Source organism: Pelecanus crispus, chromosome 2 (assembly GCF_030463565.1).
Source record: "Pelecanus crispus isolate bPelCri1 chromosome 2, bPelCri1.pri, whole genome shotgun sequence".
Taxonomy (NCBI): Eukaryota; Metazoa; Chordata; class Aves; order Pelecaniformes; family Pelecanidae; genus Pelecanus; species Pelecanus crispus.
Window position 1 is genome coordinate 35043141 of NC_134644.1, and position 13660 is coordinate 35056800.

Here is a 13660-nt window from a genome sequence, read left to right on the forward strand (position 1 = left end):
AGAAAGCATCACATTTGTCACAAATTCATGCATACTCAGCATCTAGATAGACTGTCAGATATATGTGATATATACATGAACTAGAACCAGAAACCACAGTGTCTAATCCTATTCCCTTTACTTGTATAAAATCCAACCATTTCATCTCACAGGAATAAAGAAAAGCATATTTAGTAGGATTTTACATAGCTGCATTTCATATACAGCTTGACAACTGGGCCAGCTAGTAGCTGTAATTTTAACGGGTTTGCCATTTATATCACTGTATTTCAACAGCAATTTACAAAGTAAACATTGAGTAACACTAAAGGAAAATCTCTGTTTAAACACCTGAAACATTTAAGGCAATACATAGAACTAACAGAGATATAAAATGGAGTGAGATGGCATTTTCTAGTTGTTACAGCTAAAGTGTCAGCTCTGTGATGTTTTTCTAGGTTGTTCTTCACGAGATGTTCCTCAGAAATTCAGTCTTAATTTTGCATGAATATGAAATAGAATCTGACATCTAAGTTTATAATACTGTGCCTTTTCAGGGTAGTTATTCATATGTTTATGTTAGCTTTCTTGTATTATAATAACTGTGCATTAAGGTACGCAGCTTCAGTTGGCTACCCCTGGCTTTGAGAGTTTACCATTTGTTACATGTACCATGCCCAAGAGATCAGCTAAAATATCCTGAATTTCCTGTGTACATTTAGGGGGTAATTTCTGAAAATTCCTCAGGAAACGTTGTTTTGTTTCCTGATTGCCCATTTTTACTTCCAGTCCAGGTAAAATTAGGTAGCAGTCATTCAAGTGGTCTGAGGGAAATTTTTCAATGGAAGGTATTTGGTCTTATTGTCCCAGTTCAGTCTCCTCACACTCAGTTGAAAGCAGAAAATGATAAATGCCGTATCCTGGCCAATACTCAGCATTCGGCGGTTGGAGAGACTGCTGCCTCATGTGTCAGAGCAGACAACTGTCTTGAAGGGTGGGTACTCTCAAGCTGTGGTTACAATTTTAACTTAATCGGCCTTCCTGGAAATGAATCATAGTCCCTTTGAGGATGCAGGCTCCTGCTCGTGCCCTGGTGTACCGAGCAGCTGCCATTGAATCATTTTCATCAGCCACTCCTTCATGTTAACCTTAATTTGCTAGCCATAAAAATGGTAAGAAAGTACTCCCTCCCAGCCCTCTTGTTGATACTTCTTTATTTAAAGTACTGCACAGTATTTTTCAAACTTTATTATGGTTTGATTAAATTGATTTAACCAATGACCTCTACTTATTTATCTCCTTATTTGTTTTAAAAATGAAAACTGATTCAAAGTTGCTTTAAAGCAATAGAGAGACAACCCGAAGGTCTGCCTAATGTTAAATACGTCATTATTTTTTTTACTACTTGGTTTCTTTCTTATTTCTTGTTGTAATTTTCTTAGTTACCTATTGATTTGTGTGCGTCTTTGGGAAAGCTACTTAATTGCTTTAAATCTCAAGCTGCCAATCTGCAAAACAAATATAAGAAATCATCCCGTATCAAGCTGCTGATGCTTAATTGTGTTTGTACAACATTTTGAGTTTCTCACATGAAAACACAGTGTGCTGTTATTACTATTATTCTAAACGTTGCAAGCAAAATCCAGTCTTCTTATTCAGGTCTACTGTGAATATGAACTATTTTCATTAGCTCTGCTGCATGCACCCAAAACTGATCGAAAGGATAGAAAACTCAGGTCCAGTATACTGAAAAATTAGATCACTTTAGTAGCTTGAAATATAATATTATTGTAACAGTAATGGCGAAGACATTTGACAGGTGTAGAGAAGATCAAGCTTCTTTCTGTTTCAAATGACTAATCAGAGAAATTCCTCAGAACCTCCAGAGTCGAGTAGCAGTTGCATCCATTTTCAATTACTTGATTTCTTTCTTTCTTTCCTTTTTCTTCCCTTTTTTTCTTTTTCTTTAAAAAAAAAAAAAAAGAAATTAGGAACAGAAGCTTCTGGTTCAAACTGAAAACATGTCTCAGTGTGCTTGGAAGTTATCCAAATAGCATCTGCCACAGTATTTTGTCTATCCCTAAACGTTTTTCTTTTCATGATAAATTTGTACAGTATGATACAATTAAATGCACTTCCCATAGAGCATTGAGGAAGTCTGGCTGTCTCTTTGGATGACTTTTTCAGACTATTTCACACCATCATGTCTGCTTGGTGTAATATCATATGAGGGATATACAACATTTCACCTATGTTTTTTTGGTATGTTTCTGCAAATAAGTAGTTACTAAAAATAGATTTTGAAAGCAAAATTTTAGTGTTCTGATTGAAGCTGTAGAACAGTGCTGCTTAGCCATCTTTATAATATTTCCTTTATAATATTTTATATTTATAATATTTTATCCTTCTATTTTATATAATATTCATGTAATGTTTTACATGCCACACTTGCTCACTTAGAAGGCGCAGAAGATAATTTTCTCCGCTTTAAATAACCACATTCATCTGTTACAAAGTGGGACAACTAAAGGCTTTCAGCCTGAACTTATCATCAAAACTGGAGATACCGCAAGGGTCGCCCTTTATTTTATTTAATTTTATTTTCTGTCTATGGCAATAGTGACTACTGAAATTAATCCAAACAATGAATCGTTCTGATTTCAGTCACTTAAAAACGTCTCCTGCATGGGTAGAAAAAACAAGTGCTTGCTGCTCTTTTATTATTATTATTATTATTATTATTATTATTATTATTAAGAAAAAGGGGTAATGACCTGAGCCGCTGGTGAGTTTTGGTGGCAGGGGTCGCGGGGGCGGCTGCCGGAGCCAGCGGCGGCCGTCCCCGCCGGACGCTTGGTCCCAGCGCTGGCAGGTCCCCGTCCCCCCGCCAGCACGAGCACCCGGCGCCCGGCATCTGGCAGCCTTCGAGCAGGCCCGGCCCGGCCGATGTAACACTGTTTGTAATGAGAAATCTAAACAGGGAATGGCAGCGAGGCATGACAGGAATGTGTTTCCATTGGAGAAGCCCGTGCAGAGAAAAAGCATAAGCAAAGCCATGTCCAGAAGGCCTTTCAGCTGGCCAGGACGGAAGACTGATGTTATTGTACACGGGCTGTCACGCTGCCAGCCCTCCCTCACGGGTTTGTTTTCTCTCATGCTCTCCCTCTCCCTCTCCCTCTCCCTCTCTCCCCTGCCTTCCTCCCGGGGCCGGCTGTTTGCTCAGGTGGACAGTGACACCGTTTGGAACGAGCTGCACTCGGCCGGGGCGGCACGCATGGCGGTGGGCTGTGTCATCGAGCTGGCGGCCCGCGTGGCCTCCCGGGAGCTGAAGGTGAGGTCCGGGCCGCGCCGTGGGTGGGAGAGCCGGGGCGGTGGAGGTGGGGGGCGGCTGAAGGAAGGCGTTGTTCAACCGCTCTGCTCCGGGCAGGGTGGCGGGCAGGAGGGCCGGGAGGATGGCCACGAAGGTGTGGCAGCCGGGGCGGCTCTTCCAGGCCTCCCTCTTCTTCCAGGCCTCCCTCTTCTTCCAGGCTTCCCTCTTCTTCCAGGCCTCCCTCTTCTTCCAGGCCTCCTTCTTCTTCCAGGCCTCCCTCTTCTTCCAGGCCTCCCTCTTCTTCCAGGCCTCCTTCTTCTTCCAGGCTGGGGACGGTCTTGCCGTCAGCACGCCGAAGCGGTGGTGGGTACTTAACAGCGCAGGGTTGCTCCAGCCCGCCGTGAAGTTACTCATAGCGTGCACATCTCTGGCAAGTGACTGTGGCACTGCCTTTTGAAGTTAATTTTTGAAATTTTTTTTTTTTTTTTTTTTAATACGGTTGTTTAGTCACGTGCATAACCTCAGGATACCACCCAGAGAGAGGGGAGGCAAGCAGTGGGCGCGCAGGCTGGGGGAAGAGGGAGGCGGCTGGTGCGGAGAGCGATGACCCAGGAGGTGCCTTTCCGCCAGGCTGGCTGCCCCCTGTTCCTCTCCCTGGCCCCCCTTTCCTTTCCTATCTCCGGGCCGCGCGATCTGCAAGGCACGATGTACAAAACCCAAATTATCCCCAGTCTAAACAATTTATAAAAGCTCCAGACCTGACGGACTTTGACATTTTATTTGGTATTTTAACAGCCCTATTTAAAGGTACACCATATGCAGCCGGAGTGCAGGCTTGCCCCAATAAACATTGGTGGAGCTAACATGTCTCCTTAATGAAACTGTTTATTCACTTCCCAGTCCAAATACTAATGGATTCGGTCCTGTTTCCAAAATCAAGATAGAAATAAATATTTTAGAATTAGCATTGTACAGTGATTTTTAAAATTCCAAATTGTATTTGAACTTGAGAATTTTCTTCCTCTACATCTGTCTTATTTCAGTCAAAATACGTTAACTACATATGTGGGAAGGGGCACATAAGTTTATGTGTATATATACATAGATGTAGAATATATAGGTACATAAATGACAGCATTCTCAGGTGAAATGCAGTACTATAGCTCTGACCCAATCGACTGCAGTTACTAAACTTTCATATTCGGACGCCAAAATCATTAGCCAGGTACTACACAAAATGCACAAATTTTGAAATCCCAGATCAAGATCAAGGACAGGGCGCATCATATAGGATCCTGTTGTGCATCCTTTCTGATGGGTACTTCATTGCCATTAACCTTTTTGGGGACAGTAGGATTCAATACACAACTCACTGTGCATTATTCCCACCCAACAGGACTAATGAATGCAAAGAAGGATTTTTTAGCTAGTTTTTACCTTTGGCGACTGTAGGACATCCATCGGTCTCTAAGGCAATATAAAAGCAAGTTTTGATAAGAATAATGAGATATGTCCTGTGTGCAGTTGACATGAGCAGAGTCTGCTGCAGAATCTTTACCGCTTACCTCTGTACATTTGTGGTGTCTTTTCCACAGTGTGAATGCTCTTGGTTGTTTACGTGTGTGATGGAAAGCTGAAAAGAATCAGACATCAGCCACTGTGAGGCCTTGGTTGCTGCTGGCATTGCAACAGTCTGTAAACAAATATTTTAAATTTAGTACTAGTTTGTAGTTTACTGTAAAATTGTTGTTGATCCTAAATAGAATATTTGTCTACAGTGCAGAGAATTGAAGCAGTCTCGTGCAACCTCTTGAGCCTTAGGAAAGGTAATTGTCCATTAGACATGCCAAGTAGTTGATTTATACCAAATTATCAAGAAAATAGGAATGGAAAGGATTTGCTGTGGAAGAAAAGTGGGAATACTCACGCCATTCTTGATAGGTGTTTATCTAACCTGCTCCTATACTTCCAGCATGAAGCCAAATGACTTACATGCCACTATGCCAACTGTATGAACTAACAATCTGCACGTGGTATTTATAATTTAAGGTTATGGAAAGGTTGTTAAGGCCTGACTGACAGAAGAAAAGCATGCTAGCAGAAGGTCTGGAAATGCACCGGTCCTGACATTAGCTATTTTGTCAGAGTCCTCCTATGTTTGCTTTGTTACTGCATCCATACAAAGCTGGGTTTTGCCGTTGCTCCCAATACCCTCATATGGTAAATGACATTAGGGGAATTTTTGCAGTGTATTCCGGGGCTTTCTACGTGGTGTTCAGGATGAGATTTTAGGTAGCTGTAAGATTTTAGCCCCACAGACCTGTATGTTCCAATCTACCTTTATGACTTTACATGTTGCTTTTCCATCTTTTCCATCTGCCATTTTTCCTCTAGAAACATACTGTGTTGCACTGATCACCTGTTTCTAGTACAGGGAAAATGCCAATTCTGTAGTGTACTAATGAAGATCTGAGGGGAAGTAAGTGAAGCTGACCACTTCCATGTGCATTCATTGAGCAAATATGCATGTGAAGCAACCATTTGGGGCCTGTACTGTGAGCACTGAGTGGGAGGATTAAGCTCTCATGGGACTTTGGAATGATCTGCTGCAGCTTCAGAATCTTTGGATGACAAAAAATGCCTTCCAAGAATTGTGTGTAAGCTCTAACAACTCTGCAACCTGTAAACAGCAAGATGAGGGCAGCAGAGAAACATGCTGTAGTTTTTTCCCTGGAAGTTTACCACTGTGGATTGCTATCAGATGGTGCACTGTCAGTTTGGTGTCATCTTAAGAAAAAAAAGTAAATTATGAAACAGGACATACTGATTTGTTCTGAAATCCCACAGTTCTCTGAGAAGAGCTGCATGTCCTGAACTTCGCAGTGGCAGACTTAGAATACACAGCAAGGACTTTCCACAGGGCAGTGCTCCAGATTGCAGCAGAGGAGGCAGAAGATTATCTACCCTCTGCCCTGGAGAATCACAGATGCCTTTTTCTGAAACAGCCATGGCAACATTAGGATAATGTCAGACTAAAACTATCTTGCATAGACAAAGTCTGAGACAAGAAGCTGGAGGAATGAGAAACTGGTCATTCATTTAAAAAGTGTTTTTATGACATAAGAATTATCAAATTTGTCGGTGTAGTTGGGTGTGAGCAGCCCAAATATTTCTTACAGCTTGATGAATCAATATATATGTTTTAAAAAAGTCTAACATGGTTTTCCTAAAATTAAAATGAATATAATAGTTTATTTTAAGGACATGTGTTCAATTAATTTAAAAACCAAATTATTTACAATACTGAAGATAAATATCTTCACTGCCTAGCTAGAGTGTAGAAACTAACAAACATAAACTGCCCTGTATTGACTGGCATCTGACATTTAAAGTCCCTTTCAGGAAGGGCAGGACATTTCAATTGCTATGCTTATTCCATGGTGTCTACTGATACTGCTTGCTATTGCATGGAGTGGTGGTAATAGGTTTGAACTATAGGTATGTCCTGCTAAGAAAAGGGTTGAGACTACAAAATAAATTATGAAAGTCTGCAGAACAATTGAGAGATTCACTACAGAGCTGGGCATGAGTCAAACTCGTATGCAAGGCAAAAAGTTCTTTACTTTATTCTGAATTTCCTGAGACTATGAGCCCCACTTCACACACATCTCATCTGAGAAGAGGAACATTTTGTTCATCTGATTTGGACAGTGTACAAAAACTGACCAGGATTTAAGAGTTCTCTTCACTGTAGTTCAAACCCCTTGCGACACATCAGGTTTCTTTGATCTCCTTGACTAATGGGGAAAGCATCAATATGACAGTGCTAAGGATGTAAAACAATAGGGTTTACTGAAATTCTTCTGCTGCCGTAATAGTAAATTACTGTGTTTTGTTTTTTTTTTTTTTTTAAATCAAGACAAATTGTCCCTTCTCAGAGGAGTCTTAATCTGGATGTTTTTTATTTGATCATATCAAACAATCAAAATTAACAATTTTTAGGGTTTAAGAATATAATGACCACTCATTGAGATCCATTTGATATACTTTTGAGATAATATTTAATAGAGAATAAAGAATCACACCACTGAAATATATAGTATGATAAATATGATGTTAGACAAATGCAATGCTTTTCCTTTTTTCATTAATTTTTTTACATGTATGATGAATGTCATCTTGGCAATGTTACAATAGGAGATGAGCCTGAAGATTGCATGAAGGTCACCCTTTTTTGAGCTTTTTATAATTTAGGAAACCTGCTGATGCATGCTGAGGTATTTATGTTATATGGAATTAGTACCACAGCTCTCCTGTCTAGCTGTTTTTCTGTATCTACCTCTGCTCCTTTCTCTTTTCCCCAACAGATTTATGTAGATGGCTTTTAATAATCTGCTGGCTGACCACAGATCTTTATAAGGGTGAAGTATGTGGAACTGGGTGAATATAATTCCACCACAGTCATTAGCTATATGCAATAAATAATTTTAATAGATAAGAGAAGTCTTATGATACATTCCTTGGGGCTTGGGAAAGAAATACAGGTAGTGCCCTGCATATAATTTCTGGCATGCAGTATAGCTCATGAACTTGGAAATCATTGTCTCTAGCCTCTACCTAATGATCATACCTTCAGAAAGAGGGCCCTAAAACATCTGCATCTGCAGAGAGAGCATTTCTTTCCTGGAAGTGTCTCTTAAGGATCTCCTTCCTCTGTCGCATTGCCACAGGAAAATAGAGATGTGCTAGAAGTATGTTGCAAAAACAAATGGTGCATGTGGAGGCTCAGGCTACAACACACATCCTGTAGGACCCAAAGGCAGCTCTGCAACTCACAGTGTCCCAGTCACTGCTCTGCAATAATGAGGCAGATTTCAGGACCACATGGTCTAACGGCATGGTGGCACTGGGAGGTTCTGTCCTGCCCTGCCATCTCATTTAATATTTCCCAGACTGGCCCGGCTGCTTCCCTTACATCAATTCTGATGCTCAGCTCAGTTCACCTCCCCTCCCTGCCAGCACGCTACTTCACACTCAGGCAGCTAGGCACAAAGAGACTCTCCCCTTGCCTGCACCCGGCTATCCTGCGCAGCAGGCGTTCCCCTCCTGCTGCTGAACTGGACGAGTACAGAGGTCATCCAAACCCCACATTAGAGAAGTCTTAGAGGAAGAAAAAAAAAGGAGGGTTTCTGCATCTGTGCTCTCTCTTGAGTTTCAGATTTCATTTATAACTCCTAGAGCTTGCAGAGAATCTCACCTTTAGGACTTAGCTTGCCAAATTATTGTTTTTTCTGAAAGAGTTTAGGTTGCTGATATTTCCATTTTGTTAACTAAATTATTCATGCTGATGCTGCCACCTTTTTTGTTGCCATATATTAGGTGTTTATTAAATGATTAATACAACTTTTAAGAAGCTGGAATTCAGATAGTTGATTATGTTAGTATGATCATTTTGCAATAATTATACTTTGTTGAATAATGTCCTTCAAAATATTTTTTGTTCTTGTAATGGTTGTTTCATTGTGTGCTATTTTGTGAACATTAAATGTGTCTTAATTTCTTTTCTGATAACAAATTGTACATTTCTCTGGCTGTCCCTTAATATCTTAGAATTGACTGGCAAGAAAAAAATTGTACCAGTGGAAAATATAATTTAAAAAGAGTATACCTAATAAGAACTTCTTTTTTCAATGGGAGATGACTTTCCATCATCATGGGCAATCCAATGTCAGAGCAGACCATGGAACTAGTGAAAATCCAGAGGAACATTTCTGAAATGGTTTTCTTCAGCCTCAGATGACCCCATTCAGTAATATTATAAGCTGGACTTAATTATTTTAAGTACAGTACCCATCATGGGTAAAGGATTACTGCCTAGTTTACTTTGCATATCCTTTAAATACGTCAACGTCGGCAATGGCAGCACTCTTTTCTATGATAGAAACACGTGCCATATATTTTTAACTTGAAACAGAAGAGATCTATGCAATAAACTATCAAGAGCTGGTAGGAGTTGTATGGTTATTCCCTATTTTTAAAAAAGCTCAAATGAATTAAGAATCATTTTTGCAAAAGAACACTCAAGAAAAAAGGCACTTAAGTTAAAGAAGTGGTCTGGGACTGCCTTGAACATCCACTTCAGCTGAATGGAGTGAAGCACAAGCCCTTTCTCTGCCTTATCATATGTATGTGTGTGTGCATGTGCACACACACACATGTGCAGAGTTGCCCTGTTGGTAGTTAGGGGTCATTTAACAGAATGAAAGCAATTGAAATGAGTTTCCTCCAAACCAGAATCTGATACGTTCCTGGGATGGTTCTTTCTGATATGTCAGGTTGAATCAATACCAAAATAAACCTCCTGCATTTGGTCATTGCTACTCTGGTGTCTTGTATAATCTGCGGATAACTTATATTGAACTTGAAACTCTCATTCCAAATGAGCTTGGTTATTCCTGTTCTCAAGGCCTTTGTCACACAAGGCTATGGAGCAATCATCATACAGTAAAACTGTACTAATCTAGTGAATAAGCAGAATTAGCTTAATCAACTCAAGCTCTTAGTTTTCTAGTCTTAAAAAGTATTCTGTATAAAAATGACTCAGTCATCTTTCACAGCTCTACTGCTGTGTTTTCTTAGAACAAAAACTAAAATGCAGTATCTTTCTAATGACATAATAATCAAAAAGAGTTGGAAACAAATGTCTCCCTAGTCCCACAGTATCCTCCCTCCAACAAAGCTTCAGGCCAGCAACTTGCCATGCCTGTCTGAACAACACCAAACCCCACACAGCTCCTCTGGTCACCTACAAAAATCTCCTTTCCTGGGAAGTGCCCTGTGCTCAGGTGCCTCCTGAACAGTACTCCTCCTGCAGACCCTGCCCTACCCTTGTTTCTACCTCCCTGTTGCACCCTCTGCCCTGTAACATTCTCTCACTGCCTTAAAAAAATTTCTGAGCGATGTGCGGCAGCCACAAAGAGAGGCATTTTTTCCACTCCCATGCCCAGCATTTTTAACATAGTGCATAAGAAACAGTAACAAATGCTCATTTTACTAGTGTTAGAGATACGATTGATAAAAGCCATCCAAGTTACCAATGAAGTCTTTTAGATAGTATTCTTTGCTTTTACAAAGTTATAAAATTACAAAACTTTATGTGGACCCATCTCTTAGATACTTTATGCCAGCATTTATGGTTATATTTATAGCTGATGTTATTATTTCATATAGCAGTACAACTTTAATTATAAGTGTGGTACATAGCTTATCCCATGACCGCTCTGTTCTTAATACTCTTCGTCTGCTTTCTTTCCCAACACAGTTAACACTAGTTGTGGCTGAACAGGCCATCGCAGTTGTATATAAGTTAGCCTGCAAGTACCAACTTTTCATGTATATTTTCTGGTGCTATCCTCTTAGACCTTCTTAGACCTTCAAGAAAGCAGACAGGGAACTCTTTGTTTCCATCACAGAGTTAAATGTTTAATGTCCATTTCTGTGTTCTTGGCCTCTATTAGCTTCCTCTGCAAGACAAAATGGTATTCCCTCATGTCCATTACTGTTTTCCTGGCAAATCTACATGCTTCTAATACTGCTCCATTAAATCATGGGGTTTTGTCCACTGCATTCGTAGACCCCCAGGGCCAGATACTGGCTCCTGCTCTGGCAGTACGAATAGCTTGTAAAATTGTCTTAAACAGGAACCTGAGGATTGCCTCAGCCTTACACCACTCGCTCTTACGCTTACCCTCGCTGCTGGGTGGCATAGCTTGGGATCGTGTTACAAAATAAGTGACATCAGTAAGAATATGGTTATCTTCTTCAGTGTACCAGTTGCAAAGGGATTGTTGTAGGCAGCCAAGACTTAAAGCAGCCCTGACATTTGTTATTGTAGGAGTTAACTAAGCCAGAGATAGCAGGGTTAAAGACAGCACTAAGGCCACTTCAGGGGTTACACCCTGTCAGATACACTGTATGGAACACCTTTTAAATTTAAAGTTTTTTCTATAACTTTATGAGGATACAAAGTTCTATATATAAAAAACATAAGGAATATCAATTCTGACAGGACAAATGGATACATTTCTGCATAATAACTAAAGAAGTTTCTACAAAGAAATGAAGTATTAGCTTCAGTGACTTACTCCTCATTCTGAAGCCTGTGCATGTTGAAGCAAAAATAAAACTTTTCTATTAAAAACAAGTGAATGTCCAAGAATGCCATATTTAAGCACTGCTAATTTTAAGAGCTAAGGGCTAGATAGGTTAAGAGATTTAGACATAGAAAATAGAAAGTTTAACACCTGACTTTAGGATGATGTTGAGCTTCAAGTGTGTAATCCAGACCCTGAGTTAGGTACCCGCTCTCTATATGAAATACACAGAAGATCCTGAGAAAGCTCTCCTTAACAATGCGTGCAGCTGCAATTAGCTGGTGCATGGGACAAATCTGCTCATCACTAGGGATTACACCTATTTTCCTGAAAGCCTTTTTTCAAAGGTTATGAACTTCTGAATAGAATCACAGAATCACAGAACAGTTGAGGTTGGAAGTGACCTCAGGAGGTCATCTGGTCCAACCCCCCTGATCAAGAAGGGCAATCTAGAGCTAGTTGCCCAGGTCTACGTTCAGATGGATTTTGTGTATCTCCAGGGATGGAGACTCCACAACTTCTCTGGGCAACCTGTTCTATCGTTCAGTCACCCTCACAGTAAAAGAGCATTTTCAGATGTTCAGTTTGTGCCCATTGCCTCTTGAATAGTTGGGATAGATGACATTGCTCTTTCATATAGGGGTTTACAGCTTAAAATACAAGAAGAGCTTCAATTTCTTATCTTTTCAGCTGGAAGGAATCCATTTTTAAACTCCATGTAAAACTGTCTTATCTTAAACCTGAGATTCAGTAGTGGTGTTTCATCCTCTATTGAAGGACTGCTACTCTGCAGGAAATAAGATTTGTAAATTTGAACAAGAGCTGAGGAAGAGCATGACTGTAGACTTATTGTCAGAAAATTCACCCAGACTAAAAAGTTGTGTCTCAATATCTACTTTATGGACCACATAATCTAAATACACAAATGAGTATGGGAAGAATATTTACAAATTCATCCTCATCTTCAAGAAGGAGTTGAACCTGAGTCTTCTACTGCTTCAGTAAGTGCTCTTGGAGTACCTGCTGGTATTCATTGCTATTTCTTGCATGGCACTGGCTTTTGTTAGAATCAACAAAAAGCCATATGATTTTACTAGAGTAGTACCAGGCTGAAGCTAGTATGCACTGCTTCTCAGCCAGGCTTCTCAGCATACCTGGAGTGCCAGACTGGCTGGGTCACTTTTGGTCCACTTGGAATCTAGGCAGAGCAAGCTCCTCACTGCCAAGCGAAGGGAAGAGTGATTCACACCTTGCCACAGTCACCACATACTTCCTACATCTACTTTTACCTCCTTGTATAATAGAAACACCAGTGGAACTCTGATGTAGATGGTCAGTCCCAAGCCCTGGAGTAACCAGCTGTGTTATAGTATTGTCTTGAGTGATTGTCTTGGAAAGATTCAGGGAGAGGTATAGTAGATGCCCAAGCATGATGTAGCCCAACGCTAACCCAGCACACTACAGAAAGGAATTAACTGTACCACCAAAGACAGGAAGGCCACAGTAGGATGTACACCTCTGTTCTTCGGAAATCAAGCATCCAACTACCTGTTTGGTATGAAAGAAGACAATACCTAGCTTACTGTGGAAAAAGACTAACATTTTTTCTTAGTTTTCATTAAAGATCCAACTAAGTGGGTCTATCTGCAATGGATCTTCTTTGTAAACTGAGTTTGGGCAGACTTCTCTTTGTTCATTGTTCAGATATGCACAGATTTTAGAATATCTCTATTCAGGCTTTACTCTTTATCCTCAAATTTAACCGAAGGTAATCATATAATAGCACAGACATGAATCCTTTTTCTAATGTTCATGTCTGTCAGTCAGTTTAATGTTCTGTCTACACATAAAGGTGTCTGTATCCTAGTATAAATAAGGCTCTGTACAAAAATGTTTTGAATTTATGTGTGTTGGCTTCATTTTCAACATATTACTCTGTGTTAGTCTTTCTATCTTTAAAGCAGATTTTTGCCTTTCTGTCTACTGTTCTGAGCTCACTGTCTGGTATTTAAATATTGCCTAAATAAATGAATTCACGTTCCGTTGTGCTAATGTACACTGTGTTCATACAAAGTTTGAAAGTAGGAGAAATGAAGTGTTTTATCAATTGCACAACAGTTGCCGTTAATACTGTATGGTAACTACTTTTCAGTGTTTGTTAAAATTTGATTATATTATATGGTTTATTATCAGTATAACATATGCATTGTATTTTTTT

General features: G+C 40.0%; 1 protein-coding gene across 4 annotated transcripts in view; it reads left to right on the plus strand.

Annotated features, from left to right (window-relative positions):
• Positions 1-13660, plus strand: part of HDAC9 (histone deacetylase 9) — a 228142-nt gene that overhangs the window by 114994 nt on the left and 99488 nt on the right. For all 4 annotated transcript variants that reach the window (XM_075706446.1, XM_075706448.1, XM_075706449.1 and 1 more), the window contains one exon: positions 3203-3310. In XM_075706446.1, the coding sequence (XP_075562561.1) occupies positions 3203-3310 (108 nt within the window). The remainder of the gene's footprint in view (positions 1-3202; positions 3311-13660) is intronic.